The sequence below is a fragment of the Hyperoodon ampullatus genome (assembly GCF_949752795.1).
Source record: "Hyperoodon ampullatus genome assembly, chromosome: 5".
Taxonomy (NCBI): domain Eukaryota; kingdom Metazoa; phylum Chordata; class Mammalia; order Artiodactyla; family Ziphiidae; genus Hyperoodon; species Hyperoodon ampullatus.
Genome location: NC_136918.1, coordinates 57584160 through 57601810, shown reverse-complemented (window position 1 = coordinate 57601810; position 17651 = coordinate 57584160). Strand labels below are relative to the sequence as shown.

Below are 17651 nucleotides of genomic sequence, written 5' to 3'. Positions count from 1 at the left end.
TGCTCATGTTTGTATATTGTGTATACTGGTTTTGGTTATGTTGTTTAACCACTGATGGTAGTATAAGTGAAATTACTGTTTTGATTTTTTTTTCATTGAATATATTGATAATTTTGCATTTTCCTTTTTTTACCTATCCCAGTATGGTCTAGTCTTGGATATTCCTGACTGGCTGGTAGTTGTCTGGATGGGGTGACTTTAAAATTTATCATTCTCTTGAAAAGCTTGCTTTTTTTTTTTTTTTTTTTTTTTTTAAGCGAAGGAAAAACAGCAGTTAATCAACTAGGAGATCTTTCTGGTAATGTATTCCCCAAGCTTAGACCCTCCAATTTCATTTGTCTCAGTCCCCTTTGTAAATGGAGGGTTGATACTTGAAAGTGAATTTGTAGCCTGCTTAGTAAAATTTTTTGTTTCTGTTGAACCAGTGTGCCAGGATGAGAAAGCATCTATGCCATAAAGCAGTTGTCTGCCCCTCAAACAGTAACTGTGTCAGCTCATTTTTATAGCCGAGAAAATAACTGGCCAGGGTGATCCAACCTTCCTGCAGTTACTTGGAGGTGTTTACTGACTGCCTTTGATCAGACTTCAAATGGGAGAGTCTAACCTATTTGTAGTTGTTGTTTACTGTCAGTCTCAGCCTGCCCTTTGTTTTTCACATACAAACAAAAAAGAGTAAAGCAACAAGCTGTGTAAACGTGGCTGGTCTATAGGAACTCTCACATACTCTCTTGGTCTCCTCTACATGGTTTAGGTAAGGCAGAGATTAGAACTATAAACTGAGTTAGTCTTCTCAAAGCCCATTATTAGGTCTGAACCACTGGACAATTTAGAGAATTTTTATTAGCAATCAAAACATTTTTGTAAAATTAAATTAATTTCGGAAGATTGCTGGTCTTCTGTTGAGAAGCAGCTTCCAACCTGACATTGTGTGATTGTGAGTGAGTGAAAAGAATAACCTTATAGTTGGAGGAAAAATGGCATCAGGTAGATAAACTGATTTCTGTTCTATGGAACATTTGGATTATTTTTTTTTCCATTTCCATAATAACTGTAGGTTTTCTTTAGCAGTTCTATGCCATGGATCCCAGACATTTTTCTCTTACCTTTGTTTTTTTGAGGTGCCTGAGTTAAAAGAACCAAGGTAGTAAACCATGCTGGGATGTTGTCAATAAAATGCCTTTAGAATGTTGTCAGAGGCTTTCCTTTATGGGAAGCATGCTCATGGTGGGAGGGCAGGGAGCGGAAGAGCCAGCCTTGAGGGCAATTAAAAGGTATCCTCTGTGGTTGGCTTTGTAAACCTCATCAGAGCAATGGATAATTGAACTCCCCCAATATATTGTGTAATGATATGTTGGTAAAGCTGTACCTTATTATTTCTGTAATTCAGCTTTCAGGTGCGTGATGTTTTAGTAGTCTTTCATTTCTAACAGATGAATAATGTAAGACAGATCTTGAGAGGAATGCAATTACATATTGTTCTCGGGTTAATAATTTCAGTACTATTTTCAAACTTGCCCCTCTGCAGCATGACCTTGGAGTTGTAAAGAGGAGCCCAGATTATTTTATTTAGGAAGTGCACATTTGCCCCTGAGTTCTTCCCAGAGTTGTTATGAAAATATCTATTTGCTGTCCTATCTTTTGTTTGCTGTTCTTTCCTTCCCGGGAGAAAACAGGCTTGTGGGGCAGCCAAACGGGGTGGGAGTTGAGGTCTGGAGAAGAAGAGTAGACAGGGTTTTATTCATCCCTGTTCCCTTTCATAACCCTTTCCGAGAGCAGAGAAAGCTCGTGAGAGAATGAAGGCAACCCTTTTAAAATAACTCAGTGCCACAGTGAGTAAGTTCTGCCGCAGTCCTCCTGGCACGGTGCTTAGTTGCTGTCTCTGCCATTGCCTTTTAATGAATAATTTTTCTTTCTGATCTTTTTCTCTACAAAATTAATAGGCTTATTTCTTAAAAATACCAGTTTTATCTCAGGACATTTAAAATGAAATTAAAATACTCTGCTCTAATAAATTTTTACCTTCAACAAGACTATCTTGGAGGGTTCCACTGAAGTTATGCTCACCCATTCTGACTCAGTTTTTTGGACAACTTCCTCTTGAATTTGTGATTAGTTAATGCCAGTAGTTGGCAAAGCGGTCCTCATTACCCTGTATAAGAAAGTGTGAGGGGCTCTCTCTGATGCCCTTGATGGGCATAGAGAAAGCATGCTAGGAAAGATTTGCTTTAAAAGGCTTTGAAGTGAATGCCCTTTTGATGACTTGATTTTAATTTTGCTGCTAATATTTGCAGGGACTTTTTTTGGTAAAATATCAGAAGCTCATTCTCAGTATTATTGAGTTGTATTTGTATCATTCCTCAGAGCTTTGAAGTTTATAAGGTCCTAGTTTCAGTATAAATAAGCAAATCCATGGATTATCTGCCATTAAGACCTGACATTAAAAATCAAACAAAGACGGACTGAGTCTTAGTGTTCATTTAGATAAGTTTAACTGGAAGGGTGACACTGAATGTTTTTCATTTGTGGACTGGTTAAGCTATGGTCCAAATTTGGAGAGGGTGATAAATTTTAACATGAAGAGCAGGGCCCTGAGACCTAGGGAGGTCCAGCTTCAACATCAGGCTGGGTCTGTGAACTCACTGGCTTGTGTTTTGTTTTTTCCAAAGACGAACTTTTGGAACCATTCTTCGTAGGCCTCCTACCTAATTGTTTAATCACTTCTATTGCTAGACTAGACTCTTACCAAATGCTCACGCTGCTTGAGATGTCTGGACTATGTGCCTGACTCCACGCCGAGATACGCAGTGTCTGTCGCAGAAACCTCAGGCCCAAAGCAGGACACAAAACTGGGTTTCCCCCTCTGCCCCGCACCCTATGCACCTGTGCATTACTCATTCTGCATGCCATTCTCTCCATAATTAAGAGCAGAAATGCTTGTTCTCTTCAATGTCATTGTGTCCTTGGCATCCTGTGCCGGGTCTGGCAACTAGACCGGGTTCAGCAAAGGTTTGTTGAACTGAACAAAGCAACAACCAAGAGCTCTAAAATCAGGCGTCGAAGGCTGTATCACTGGCCTCCCTTATGGTACCTAATGTCTTTGACAGTCTTAGAGCTTGTATTTCTGTAGGCCTGAATTTAAATCAAGTTCTTTTTAAAACTGTTAGCCATCATGCCTGTTGTGAATGGATTCACCGACTTGCTTTACCATTCACTGCCAGTCACTGGAAGTGTTAAATATGCTCCTGCTACCCACTCTGTGGATGATTTTTATTGTCTAGCTCCAGAGCTCTTGGCCACTAATAAAACAATTGCTGCTTATTTATGTAGTAGTTTGTTAGTAACGTTTCTGTTGTAGAATCTTCTGTGTGGCTTTTAATACCTTACAGCATCTTGTACAATAAATGTTTATTGAATTGAATGCAATAAAATATTAACTAATATAAGAAAAGCACTCTATAATCACTCAGTAAGTATACAGATTTTATTAACATTTAAGCCTAAAGACAACTTGATAAAGTGAGTAGATATCTCAGTTTTATTGAAATTAAGGAAAATTGGGATTGATGAAGTTTAGTCTTATGTGAGAATTAAACTGTTTCTCTACTCCTGATGCCCTTATAACAGCTAAGTAGCAGAACAAGTTCGAAGAGGAATATTTGGAAAGAAAAGACTTGCATTTCAAAAGTCGTAAAACATATTTAACTAAAGTAGCGCACCTCCTTGTGTTTTGAAATGGTTAAATGATAAGATGGTGGTGACCTGTTATTTATGAGTTCTATCAGCAGCTCAGTTTTGCTTCTTGGTAGTGGTTTACTTCAGGAAGGCTTCAACAGGAATATTTTAGTCATCACTGGGCAATTTGTTGTTACGGTCACTTGCTACTTTTAAGGACAATAGCTGAGCCAGACTAGAAATTCTTGTAATAAAGCCAATGTCAGAGAGATGTAGAGGATTGACTTTCAGAAAACAAGGGCTGATCCTTTGATTTAGAGTTGTCCAGACATTCAGAAAGTTAGGCATACCCAATTTTCTAAGGTTTCCTAGAAATTAGGAAAAGATAACAGGTGGTTTTGGGAGAGGTAGAGGGCTAGTATTTAGATGACTATGGGAAAGCAGCCATCTTTCCCTTTTTTAAAAATTTGTTCCTTGTTTTTAAGTCATAATTCATATATCTTGAATGCATTATATTTTTAAAAGGAGAATATTATTTTGAAGCTACAAGATGGAAACACATTTTTAGAGGGAAAAAATGTGAAGGACAAGACAACTGACTTGCTCATTTGAGAAAGCATATAACTCTTCATTTGTCTCTCTGATAAATGCTTGGTCTCTATTAACCTCTTTGTTCATACAGTATTTTTTTTCGTGGCACAATGTTACAGTTGTTTTTTAAATACCATTATTTGACAAGGTACTGTGCTGGATACTATATGCATTATTACAACTTCCAGTCCTCAGAACAACCCTTGAAATGAGCTCTTGTCATCCTTTTTTGTAGGTCAGAAAAGTGCTGATCAGTCAGAGTTTAAGTAACTAGCCCAAGGTCATGCTAGAAAGTGGTAGAGCTCACATTCAAACCCAGGCCTCACTAGCTCCAAAGCTTTTGTTCTTTGCACTGCTCAGATTCTGCTCTTCCCAGTTTGTTTCCTTTCTGGCAGGATGCCTTTGGGAAGAAGTAGTTACAGTTTGGAGAGACCAATATATCTGAGCCAGAGAAACGTGCCATCTATACCTGGCTCTAAGTGAAAATTACACCCTGAGAGAAAATGACTTTGCAGCAGCATTTTAAGAAACAACAAAACTGACTCCTGAAGGAAACCACATTGGGCTGAAAACTAGAAAAACTGACTTCTAGACCCTGTTGTTCCATCACCTGCCAGCTTCTCAGTTTGCTTCTGGGCCTCAGTTTCTTTAGTTGTAAAACAGTGAGCCCTCTACTAAATCCTAAGGGCCTTCTAACGGCTTATTTCTGTAATTACTAATGTGTCCATAGGATGTAATCATTTAAAATCTTGCTAAATTTAGACAGTGCCTGAAGTGCATCCTTGTGTGTGTTTGTTTATATATCTGTTCCCCGTAATTAGACTATGAGTCCTTTGAGGACAGAGAATGCACCTTACTGGTATTTTGCATAACACAGTGTCTAGAAATAGCATCCTCCCAGAAATTAATGTATGAGGAATGAAGATGTGCTCTAGGAAGTTTATGTTCAGTTGCTTTTTGGTAGTTTATTAGTAACCCCAGTTTTACTATCTTATAGTTCTTTGGTTATGTGCTCGTCATTTTTTTTTTAAAAATATTTTTGTTGAGGTGAAATATGCATAACATTAACTCTTAGCATTATTAATTAGATAAAATTAACTATTTTAATTCATTGGCAATTTAGTATATTTACGGTGTTATGCAATCACTACTTCTTTCTAGTTCTAAAACATTTTCATCACCCTAAAAGGAAACCCTGCATCTATTAAGCAATTGCTTCCCAAACCCCTCCCATCCCTCAGCCCTTGGAAACCACAAATCTGAGTTTCATTTCTGTTGATTTATTTATTCTGGATATTTCATATACATGGAATCACACAATATATGACCTTTTGTGTCTGGCTTCTTTCACTTAGCATAACGTTTTCAACCTTGTAGCATATATCAGTACTTCATTTCTTTTTTTTTTTTTTTTTTTTTTTGCGGTACGCGGGCCTCTCACTGTTGTGGCCTCTCCCGTTGCGGAGCACAGGCTCCGGATGCGCAGGCTCAGCGGCCATGGCTCACGGGCCCAGCCGCTCCGCGGCATATGGGATCCTCCCAGACCGGGACACGAACCCGTATCCCCTGCATCGGCAGGCGGACTCTCAACCACTGCGCCACCAGGGAGGCCCCATTTCTTTTTACGGCTGAGTAATATTCCCTGTGTGTATTATGTCACATTGTATTTACCCATTCATCCCCAAATAGACACTTTGGCTGTTTGCATGCACCTTTTGGCTATTGTGAATAGTGATGCTGTGAACGTGTGTGTACATGTATTTGTTTGCGTCCCAGTTTTCAATCCTTCTGGGTATATTATACCTAGGAGTGATATTGATGGGTCATATGGTACTTTCCTGATTAACTTTTTGAGGAAGAGCCAAACTGTTTTCCACAACAGCTGTATCATTTTACATCACTACCAGCAATTGTACAAGGGTTCCAGTTTTTCCACATCCTCATCAACACTTATTTTCCATTTTTCTGAGAATAGCCATTGTAGGGGGTGTGAAGTGGTACCTCATTGTGGTTTTGATTTGTGTTTCCCTAATGACTAATGATGTTGTGAGCATCTTCTCATATGTTTGTTGGCTGTTTGTATATCTTCTTTGGTAAAATGTCTATTTAAACCATTTACCCGTTTTAAAAATTAGGTTGTTTGTCTTTTTGTTGAGTTGTGACAATTATCAATATATATATGTATTTGGGATACTAGTTCCTTATCAGATACCGAATTTGTAAATATTTTTTCCCTATTTTATAGGTTGTCTTTTCACTTTGTTAATAATGTCCTTTGCACAAAAGTTTTTAATTTTTATGAAGTCCACTCTGTTTTTTTCTTTTGTTGCTTGTGGTTTTGGTGTCACATTTAAGAATCCATTGACAAATGCCCATGAAATATATACCCATGTTTTCTTCTAAAAGAGTTTTATGGTTTTAGCTTTTATATTTAGATCTATGATGAGTTAATTTTTGTACATGATGTCAGGTAGGGGTCCAAGTTGATTCTTTTTGTCTGTTTGGGGCCTCTTGCAATTTCATATGAATTTGAGGGTTGGCTTTTCCATTTCTGCCAAAAAGACCGTTGGAATTTTGGTAGAGATTACATTGACTCAGTAGATCGCTTTGAGCGGTATTGCCATCTTAACAATATTAAGTCTTCCATTCCATGTGTTTGTTTAGGTGTTCTTAAGTTCCATTTATTTAGGTCTTCTTTAATTTCTTTCAGCAGTGTATTGTAATTTAAGTGCATAAATCTTTCACCCCCTTGATTAAATTTTTTCCTAGGTATTTTATTCTTTTGGATACTGTCATAAATAGAATTGTGTTCTTAATTTCCTTTTCAGATTGTTCATTGCTGGTGCATAGAAACACAATTGACTTATGCGTTGCTCTTGTACCCTGTAAATTTACTGAAGTCGTTTTTCAGCTCTAATAGTTTTTTGTCTATGGAATCTTTGGGATTTTCTATATATAGGATTATGTCTTCTGCGAATATAATTTTACTTCTTCCTTTCCAATTTGGATGCCTTTTCTTTTTCTTTTTTTTGCCCAGTTCTAGCTAAGACTTCTGGTACAATGTCAATAGTGGTGGTGAAAGTAGGCATCCTTGTTTTGTTCCTCATGTTAGAGGGAAAGCTTTCAGTTTCTTAACCATTGAGTGTAATGTTTGCTGTGTATGCTTATTGTCTTTTAACCTACTAAGTCAGAGGTTATCACCTGAGAACTTGTTAGAAATGCTAGCTCTTAAGATCCACCCCCAATCTTCTGATTCTGAAACTATGGGAAGTGGAGTTTAGCAATCTGGGTTTTCAGAAACCCTCTGGATGATTTTGATGCACACTAAAGTTTAAGAACCACTGCACTAGAGTTTAAGCTTAGGTTAGAACCTGTGCTTTATTTTATTACCTTTGTATTCCTTTTAGTTCTCTTGTGGGATTAATTAGTGTTGAATAGCTTTAAAAAAATCAGTGTTCCCCAAAGTGCCTACATAATCTCTTCGCTCGTCTACATGTCTTGAATCACCATGAATAACTGGAGGTTCATTATTAGGCATTCACACGGTTCACCAGAAGACCTCACATTTTGTTTTCAGTCTTAGACCCTTGGCAAACAGCGCGAGTGTACTTTTATTTATTTATTTATTTATTTTTGGCTGCGTTGGGTCTTCGTTGCTGTGTGCGGGCTCCTCATTGTGGTGGCTTCTCTTGTTGCAGAGCACGGGCTTCAGTAGTTGTGGCACGTGAGCTCAGGTGGCTCACGGGCTGTAGAGCGCAGGCTCAGTAGTTATGGCACATGGGCTTAGTTGCTCTGCGGCATGTGGGATCTTCCCGGACCAGGGCTCGAACCTGTGTCCCCTGCATTGGCAGGCGGATTCTTAACCACTGCGCCACCAGGAAAGCCCTCAAGTGTACTTTTATTTAGACCATTTGTTTTGATAAGTGCTTTCACCATAATTATCTGGTTACCTATTAGCTGTGGCCTTATCCATATGACTACTTCAACGAGCAAGAAATTATCTTTTGGCTATTTAGAAAGACTCAGGTGTCTTTTTTTTTTAAATAGGGTTCATTGGATTTTATCACATCAGTGTTTTCCCCTTGCTTTATTTTTCTCATTAGTTTTCCTTTATCTTGCTGTGTTGTGATCTCAGCCCTCTTACATCCTTCCCCCCCCGCCACCCCTTTCATCTGCTTTGAACAAAATAATATTTAAGTTAATAAGCTAAGAATGTGATTTATTACTACTAATGGCTGTTGTTGAAAGTAGCCATTTGGACACACAAGTACCAGTTTATAGACAATTACAATCATAACATTCTACTTATTCACTACTTGTTTACCTCCTGGCGAGTATTCCGTTTATAAAAAATACCATTTCAAAATGTCAAAATTGTGGTATAATTAATTATTTATAGTTAATCTATTTCTGAGACTAATTTAAATGATAATATATACCCCGGATTCCCATTTTCCACCACTTTCAGATGTCTAAACCTCATTTGTACATTCTCCTCGAGTCAGTCTAGTTAACTCTTCTCCCAGGACAGGTGAATATTCTGAATATAGTATCAGAGCAAGGGGGTATCTACATGTGTGGGCTCTGGGGGGATCCCTGGTAGCAGGGCAGAAGCACAAAGTGAAGCAGAATGGTCGTACAGCCATGGCAGGGGCTTAGAAGCTCTCCATGAGCTATGTGTCCCTAGGAATACAACATTGCTGGACTTTCCTTCAGTCTCTTTGATGTGAGAATAAAGTTGTAGGATCATTACATGAATTACTTTTGGTTGAATAATTAAGCTGCTCTCCAACCTTTCTTGTTCACAGTTTGCTGTAAGTAAATGAAAAATCAATTCATTAACAAATGCTAGCAGACTTTTAAGATGCTAGACCATGTACTTGCATATTGCGGTTAAATTTTTTAATGACTATAAACTGATCATAGTTCTTGTTTGTGTCTCACATCTTGTTCAATGAAAAAAAAAGGGAATGTTCATTGCAGTACTATTTACAGTAGCCAGGAGATGGAAGCAACCTAAGTGTCCATCGACAGATGAATGGATAAAGAAGATGTGGCACGTATATACAATGGAATATTAGTCAGCCATAAAAAGAAACGAAATTGAGTTATTTGTAGTGAGGTGGATGGACCTAGAGTCTGTCATACAGAGTTAAGTAAGTCAGAAAGAGAAAAACAAATACCATATGGTAACACATATATATGGAATCTAGAAAAAAAATGGTTCTCATGAACCTAGGGGCAGGACAGGGATAAAGACGCAGACTTAGAGAACGGACTTGAGGACACGGGGAGGGGGAAGCTGGGACGAAATGAGAGAGTGGCATGGACTTATATACACTACCAAATGTAAAATAGCTAGTGGGAAGCAGCAGCATAGCACAGGGAGATCAGCTCGGTGTTTTGTGACCACCTAGGGGTGGGATAGGGAGGGTGGGAGGGAGATGAGAGGGAGGGGATATGGGGATATATGTATGCATATAGCTGACTCAGTTTGTTATACAGCAGAAACTAACACAACATTGTAAAGCAATTAAACTCCAATAAAGATGTTAAAAAAAAAAAAGAAAAAAGGGAAGGGATTCTTGACTGTTGAAGTCACAGCCTGAAATTGATCAGATTTCCCAAGGCATTTTTTTCATGGAATTACTTGGGTTTTAGCAAACATTCTAGTTCCAGTTCTAGAAATCGTACGTGTGACATCTTTCATCTGTCTGTGGAAGAGTTCATGTGGTCTCTAGCTGAGCTTCTTAATTAGTTTCTCAAAAAAAAAAAAAAAAAATCTGAAGTAGTTTGGAAGTGTATGTTTACGTTCAAATTATTTAATCTATGTGTATGTATATTTGTGTAGACCTACCTTTATGTAACAAGAGTGTTTAATAAAGAGGGTTCCAGATATCTTAAGAGATTTAAGAAGTTTTTTTCCAAAAAGTTTAATAGATCGATGATTTCCCAATACAGTCAGAAAGGAAGTTAGTTTGGGGAGATTGTGTGCCTTTTTTACCCCTCACATATCCGGTGTTGGTGGTTTGAACAAGAAGAGAACCATTTTCCACATGTTCTCAGGGCTATATCCTTTCAGTCTTCTGTGTCACGAGATTATCTATTAAAAATCAAAAGGAATCTAGTAGTCCTAAAAGTTTAGGAAGAGAAGTTTGTGTTTTAATTAGGGAAGAATTATAATAGTATCAGGAGGTTCTCAAACACAAACTGTTGAGCAGAGGCAGTAAACTCACTCATTGGGAGATAAGTATTTAGGGAGACAATAACTTTTCTCATACCACCATTGTGAAAGGGATTTTATTTTCCTAGCTTTTAAACTCCTGAATGCCTGTGTATGCAATGGTTTATTTCAGAAGGGAGAGAAACCTTAGGGTTCTAGGGCAGAGCTGAGTTTCAGAAACCATTACTGTATATTTCGCAAGGCTTTTTGAAAGGGTTTTGATGACAGTGACAAGAGAAAGGGGGAACAAGCATGTTAAAGTCATTTGGCTACTTTTGAAACCAAGGCCAGGAAGAAAACATTTTCTGGCTGTAAATCATTTACTTGTCCTACATTCTTTAAAGCATTTTATACAAATGACTTTAACAGTTTTAGGGGTCATGTCTGGGGTTAAGAGACTGTTTGCCTGGTATACATTTTGGTGATTAAAAGTAATACTTTATTGAAGTGGTAGCATTTCTGTTCACACTCTGCACTATGAAATATTTGATATTTATCTGATGAGGAAGGTTTGCCTCGTAAGTCAGTATTGTACAAAGAGTATGCGTGTTGACTATGTGTTACAGGAACATGTACTGTTAAAAAAATAGTGCTTAAAATGTAATTGTAATGAAAGAACAGGAAAAAACAAAAAACTATAAATAAAAAAAGAAAAATTGTAAAGATTGCTAACATTTTGATGAGTGATTATTATGCCATGCACTGCCCTAAATGCTTTTACATGTATTATTGAATTTAGTCTATAAACCCAAATCTATGAGGTAGGGATTATTATTCTTATTGACAAGTGAGGCATAGAAAGGCTAAGTGAATGGTCCAACGTCACCCAACCAGTGTGAATAGTGAGGTGGGAAATGAAACCAGGCAGAGGCCACGCTCTTAATGCCTGCTTATAGAGCTGAGTGCATTGACCCTTGGATTTCAAAGACAGTACTCAGGCTAAGAGTGAAATAGTTGTCTATGATTTTTATGTGAATCAATTCAAATAGAAATATTTAGTAAATACCTAAATGTCTTAATGGCGGTGGCAAAAATGCTAAAGCTGATGAGAAAGATGGATTTGGAAGATGAATTTGGAAAGCACCTTCAGTGATTGCTGGATGTATTAGTTGGAATCATACTTAAAAATACAGTGGGATCGTGGAATTATCCATTCTTATGCCATTGTCATCCTCTTCTTTAACTGATTACCAGTGTGTTACTATGTGAGAGACTACTGTGGAATTTTTATGAGTTCAGAGATTATCAGATAGTTTAGTACTTTGGCATATTGTCCATGAAGTTGCAGCGACTCTAGTCATGTGGAATGTTACATGAATACTCGAATCTTTTCTGCGCTTCTCCTATATGTTTTTCCTATACTTGTAGACCTTTTGATGGGCACCCCAGCATCCCTGTCCCTCCACACTTTCCCTGAGAAGTAGTTGTAACATTGGATTGTACTGTGAGGTGAAAGATGCATTGTGCTTATATGTAAGTGCAGCACTGGGTGGCAGGGTCTGTCTTCTTTTGCCAAGAAAAGTGTTGTATTTTTCTTGGTTTTTGTTACAGCAGAGCCATTTTCATTGCCGGCAGCACAACACACATCAGGAGAAAGCAAATAAACAACACAGGGCACTTGGAGCCAGGAAGTCGCATCTCAAGACTAGAAACACAGCTTTGGATTGACATTTGGGACATGGGTTGCTAGATAGGGGAGCCACCTGTCAAACTGAAAACCAGTGACCTGAGGTTCTTATACTTCCAGGGAAACCATTTAGTCATAGGATCTTTGGAAGGGTGTCAGAAGTTGATTTTGATGTTATGACAATCAGTTTCCTTGTAATTAAATATTAACTCAAACTATGTCTTAGGTAACTGAGCTTTGCCTTGCCTTTCATTGTTTCCTTAGACATGAGATTAACATTTGTTGAATTTAATATTTTGGAACTAACCTCTTGTTAATTGAATGCTTTACTTTGAAATAATCCAAGTAAATTTGGTATGAGTATTCCTAATAGTGTCTAGTTTTAAAATATAATCTGTTTTTACCCCCTGCCTTATAAGTGACTTGTCAAATTCAGTTGGTTTGGAGTATTTTAAAGGTTTCTTCTATGTCAGATTAATGGCATGTTACAGTAACTTATTGAAAATAATAATCGAAATGAAAATTATAAACCCAAAGTCTATAGGAGCTTTTTAAACCAGAGGAGATAAACTCATTAAAAATTTAGTTACTTAAGCATATATTGATAATACATTCTTTTAAAGGGAAAAAAGGAAACTTTTTGCCCTGCTTTGTTAGACTACTCTTAACTGAGCAGCCTTAATTTATGGAACTTGAGGCTTTGGTAATCATTAAATATTTATAAAGATGCTCATAGGGACTTCCCTGGTGGTGCAGTGGTTGAGAATCCGCCTGCCAGTGCTGGGGACACAGGTTCAATCCCTGGTTAGGGAAGATCCTACATGCCGTGGAGCAACTAAGCCCCTGTGCTACAACTAATGCGCCTGTGCTCTAGAGCCTGCGAGCCACAACTACTGAGCCCAAGCGCCACAACCTCTGAAGCCTGTGCACTCTAGAGCCCGTGTGCCGCAACTACTGAGCCCACGTGCTGCAACTCCTGAAGCCCGTGTGCCTAGAGCCCTTGCTCCGCAACAAGAGAAGCTACCGCAATGAGAAACCCACGCACCACAACGAAGAGTAGCCCCAGCTCGCCGCAGCTAGAGAAAGCCTGCGCACAGCAATGAAGACCCAGCGCAGCCAAAAAACAATACTAAAAAAAAAAAAAAAAAAAAAAGATGCTCATAGCTGTTCTCCCACCCCCACCCCCTTGACTTATGCAGCTGGAGAATTCCTTTTCATTTGTGATTTCAGGTCTAATGCACGAGGTACCAATTACTGAAGAGAAAATAGTCAGTGATTCTCTTCAGTTTTGATAATATTTTAAAATACCAATGATTAGTTTGAATAATGTATATTTCATCATTTGTTAACATCTTACTCTTGCCTCTTTTAGGGCCTGCTGAAGTTCCCATGATGTCACCCAATGGATCCATTCCTCCCATCCACGTGCCTCCAGGTTATATTTCACAGGTAAACCATTTAATAGACTTCTCTACTCACTATGGGCACTGTCATTATTCCAAAACAATATATGGCCTCAAAACCTTATTCCAGGATTAATTTAGTTAGGATAATGCTAGAGTTGTGGGGTTTTCTTGTTTTCCTGTTTTTGTTTTTGTTTTTGATTTTGTTTGTGTGGCACCACATGGTCCTTCCTGAATCTTGCCGCTTGATGTGCCAGAAAGTCAGTGGGAGGGAAACACAGCAGGGTTACCAGGCTGCCTTCCTCTGAGGTGGGTTTCACACTTGACCATTTGACAATGGTTCCTTCGTTGAGTCTACTGCCTTAGAGACTTCCTTCTACCTGTACAACAATTTGCTAGAAAAAGAAAACTTGTAGACTTAATTAGTAAAAAATATCAAAGGAGACATATAGTTAACATAAATAGGGTCTGCCTTCTGTTATAGGAGTCCCGTTTTTCTGTAATGTGGCATGACTTGGGCTTGATAAATTACTGAATATGATGTGAGAACTTCACTGTTTGCACTTAAATTTCTCTGAAATTGGATTATTTCTTAAGTAAAAAAAAAAAAAAAAGCAATAGCTGTTTAAAAAGTAGTAGCAGGGGGGCTTCCCTGGTGGCGCAGTGGTTGAGAGTCCGCCTGCCGATGCAGGGGACACAGTTTCGTGCCCCGGTCCGGGAGGATCCCACATGCCGCGGAATGGCTGGGCCCGTTAGCCATGGCCGCTGAGCCTGCGCGTCCGGAGCCTGTGCTCCGCAACGGGAGGGGCCACAGCAGTGAGAGGCCCGCGTACCGGGAAAAAAAAAAAAAAGGTAGTAGCAGGACTTCCCTGGCAGTCCAGTGGGTAGGACTCGACGCTTTCACTGCCGAGGTTGCGGGTTCAATCCCTGGTCAGGGACCTAAGATCCCACAAGCCTCTCAGTTCGGCCCCCCCCACAAAAAAAAAAAGTAGCAGCAATTTCAGAAGTGTGTTGGAAAGATTAAAAAAAAAAAAGTTAAAGGATAAAGTTGTACTCCTATTCCTGGGTAAGGTTTAAAGTCTTCAGGGTGCCTGGAACATGGGCATCTGTATATACTTTTGTTTTTTGTCTTCAGCTCCTAAAACAACTTGAACTCTCCCCGCACTACTTCCTCCCCAAATACCTAACTAACCAACTGTTTTTCTCTCTGTCTGCCACTATTGTACTTTTTTTCTGATTATAATGGCATCTTGTATTCACTGGAAAAAATCTGAGAAGGCAGAAGAGTAGAAAAAAAGAAAATATTTGTAATTTTACTACCCACAGAAGACGATAATCTTTGTGTTAACATTTTCTGGGTTATAGTCTTCCAGATTTTTTTTTCTTTCTCTCTCTGTCTGCTTTTAAAATGGTTTAAAAATCTGTAATTTTCATTTTCAGTGATTTTGCTGGGGTGAAAAAATTGGCAGCTACATAGGAAAATTGCTGAAGTGCAGGCAGGAATCAAAGAAGATTTATCCTTCTCTGATGTAAAAACTTATCCATTTCTTCACTGTCTAAGCCATAGTGCAGCCACTATAATTTCATTTTTTCCATCCCTACTTCTTTTATGTGAGCCAGTTTGACATCTTTTTTTTTTTTTTTTTGGAGGAGCCAGAATGTTGGCCCATCTTCCCCCTGTTGCAAGTAAATGGCTTGTTTTACACAAGTCTTTATAAATAAGGATCACTGAAGGAGAAAAGGGTGCAGAGCAAGCCCTTCCAGCCAAGACACACGATGGTGGATCACGTTCACGTCACCAGTCAATTAACAGAAAAGAACAAGGAATGTAGAACTCCATTATGTCTCCCACTCATTTATTTGAGGAAGTGTTTCATTCCCTTGAACCAGAGTACAGTTCTCTCCATTGTGATGGCTGAAATAACACCTCCTTTTATGCTAAATGCCCATTTAAGGAATACCAGTTAAAAATTGAACATTCTAGTGGAGAGAAGCTGTAATGTGCTTTTTATTGCTAGTGGTGTTGCTGTGATTGTATTAACTGCCAAACATTTATTAGGATTCCTAGGAAAAATAGAAACTTTTAGATCGTGGTGTATTTCTGATTCTGAAAAACTTCTATAGAAAATCTAAGTAGAAAGAGGAAAAACAGAACTGTAAACTTACTTTCATAAAGCTGATGATGGAAGCATAGTGAAACACTTTCTGAACTCAGAATTATGGCAGAAAGAAGTGCTAGGAGATATTTGAAGAATAGTAAAAATGGAATAATTTGGATTCCGAATTGAAAAAGAACAAGAAGCAGTCTGTAAGGCACATATTCAACTCTTTTTAGACTGGGCTGTCTGCTCAGAAGATGGGCCCAGAGTTAAATAACCTTCAGTGGTAGCATTATAACTTGAATGATATTTGACAGTGAAGTGTCTTAAGTAAAAGTGATTATTATAATGAAGAAAATTGAGAACCTGAAGAGGTACAACATCGTCTTTAAGGCTGACCGTATATACACTTGAAAGGAATGAAGAAGGTTGGAACCAAGTATAAAATGTCTTAGGAGACTTGTGAAGGAGCAAAATACATTTTTGTTATGCAGTTGTGGGAAGAAATAATCACTTAAAAAAAAATCCCCCTCCTGGCTAGACATATGTGAGAATGCCCAATACTAGTCTGTCCCTATGCAATATAGTCTACACCTTAACCCCACAGTCCTTTTCCTCAAATACATGTGGCTTCCTTGTTCAGATCTAGAGTTGGGTGTACATTGTGTAGCAGTACAGTTAAAGGTCTCTGTTGTAGTATATGGATTCTTAATATTCAACCCTGTTCTCCTTTGGAGGATCACCTTTTCCTATTGCCCCACATTGCTACCACCTTAAACCTCTGTCCCCTGGCTTTTTCTCAACTTCATACTTTTGTGCCCATTATTTCTCTCTTCTTGGAGAACTCTAGAGCCCTTCTTTGTCTGACAGTTCAATAATTCTTCTACTCAAATACCCCTCCTCAATGTGACCACTTTAGAACCTCTAACACAGAGATGGTTGTTTTTGGGTTTTTTTGTTTGTTTTTTCCCAGCATCTTTGGTACTTTGTCCCCATCTCTGTCATGAAACACAATACATTTTATAACCATCCCCAAGAATCTTAGTGCTTCATTGGGATTACATCTGAGAATTTAGAATACTGCCTGGTACATAGTAGGTACTTGATAAGTGCTTTTAAATGTAAGTGATTGGCCAACTTGAAATAAAGTAAATACAGGATAGATTCATAGGTTTGGTTCAAAGATTTGCAGGTTCAAGTAGAGTAGTAATATGCCTGATAGCTGGAAAATTAGCAAGATGAGAGTGATGTATACCTGCAAGGAATGAAATGCTCTGAATGTGGATTTAAGAGAGAGAGAAGTGCCAAGATAGTTCAGTAGAGGAAGGAATAGTCTCTTCAACAAATAGTGCAGGGACAACTGGTTATCCAGATGCAACAGAATGAAGTTGGACCTCTACCTCACACCATATACAAAAATTAACTCAAAATGGATCATAGATGTAAGAACTAAAACTGTATAACTCTAGGAGTAAAATTTTATAACCTCGGATTAGGCAATGGAATCTTAGATATGACACCAAAAGCACAAGCAGGAAAAGAAGAAAACAGATAAATTTGACTTCATCCAAATTACAACTTTTTGTGCTTCCAGGGTGCCATCGACAAAATGAAAAGAGAACTCATAGATTGGGAGAAAATATATGCAAATCATATATTTTAGAAGGGACTTGTATCTAGAATATATAAGGAAATCTTAACAGCTCAAGGATAAAAAGACAAAAAACCCAGTTTAAATATGGGCAAAGGATCAGAATAGACATTCTCCAAAAACAATGTACAAATGGCCAAATAGTACATGAAAAGATGGTGAACATCATTTAACCATCAGGGAAATGAAATCAAAACCACAGTGCAATATACTTCACACACACTAGGATGGCTTTAATCAAAGAGACAAGTAGGAACAAGTGTTGGCAAGGATGTGGAACAATTGGAACCCTCATACACTGCCTGTGGTAATGTAAAATGGTACAGCTGCTTTGGAAGATAGTCTGGCATTTCCTCAAATGGTTAAATATAGAGTTACCATGTGA

The 17651-nt window shown here is 38.3% G+C and overlaps 1 protein-coding gene across 1 annotated transcript in view; it reads left to right on the top strand.

The window, feature by feature from the left end:
• FNDC3B (fibronectin type III domain containing 3B) overlaps positions 1-17651 on the top strand; it is a gene marked incomplete at both ends in the record, with an annotated part of 281051 nt that overhangs the window by 104538 nt on the left and 158862 nt on the right. The window contains one exon of the mRNA XM_079704135.1: positions 13486-13562. Coding sequence (XP_079560261.1) covers positions 13486-13562 — 77 coding nt within the window. The remainder of the gene's footprint in view (positions 1-13485; positions 13563-17651) is intronic.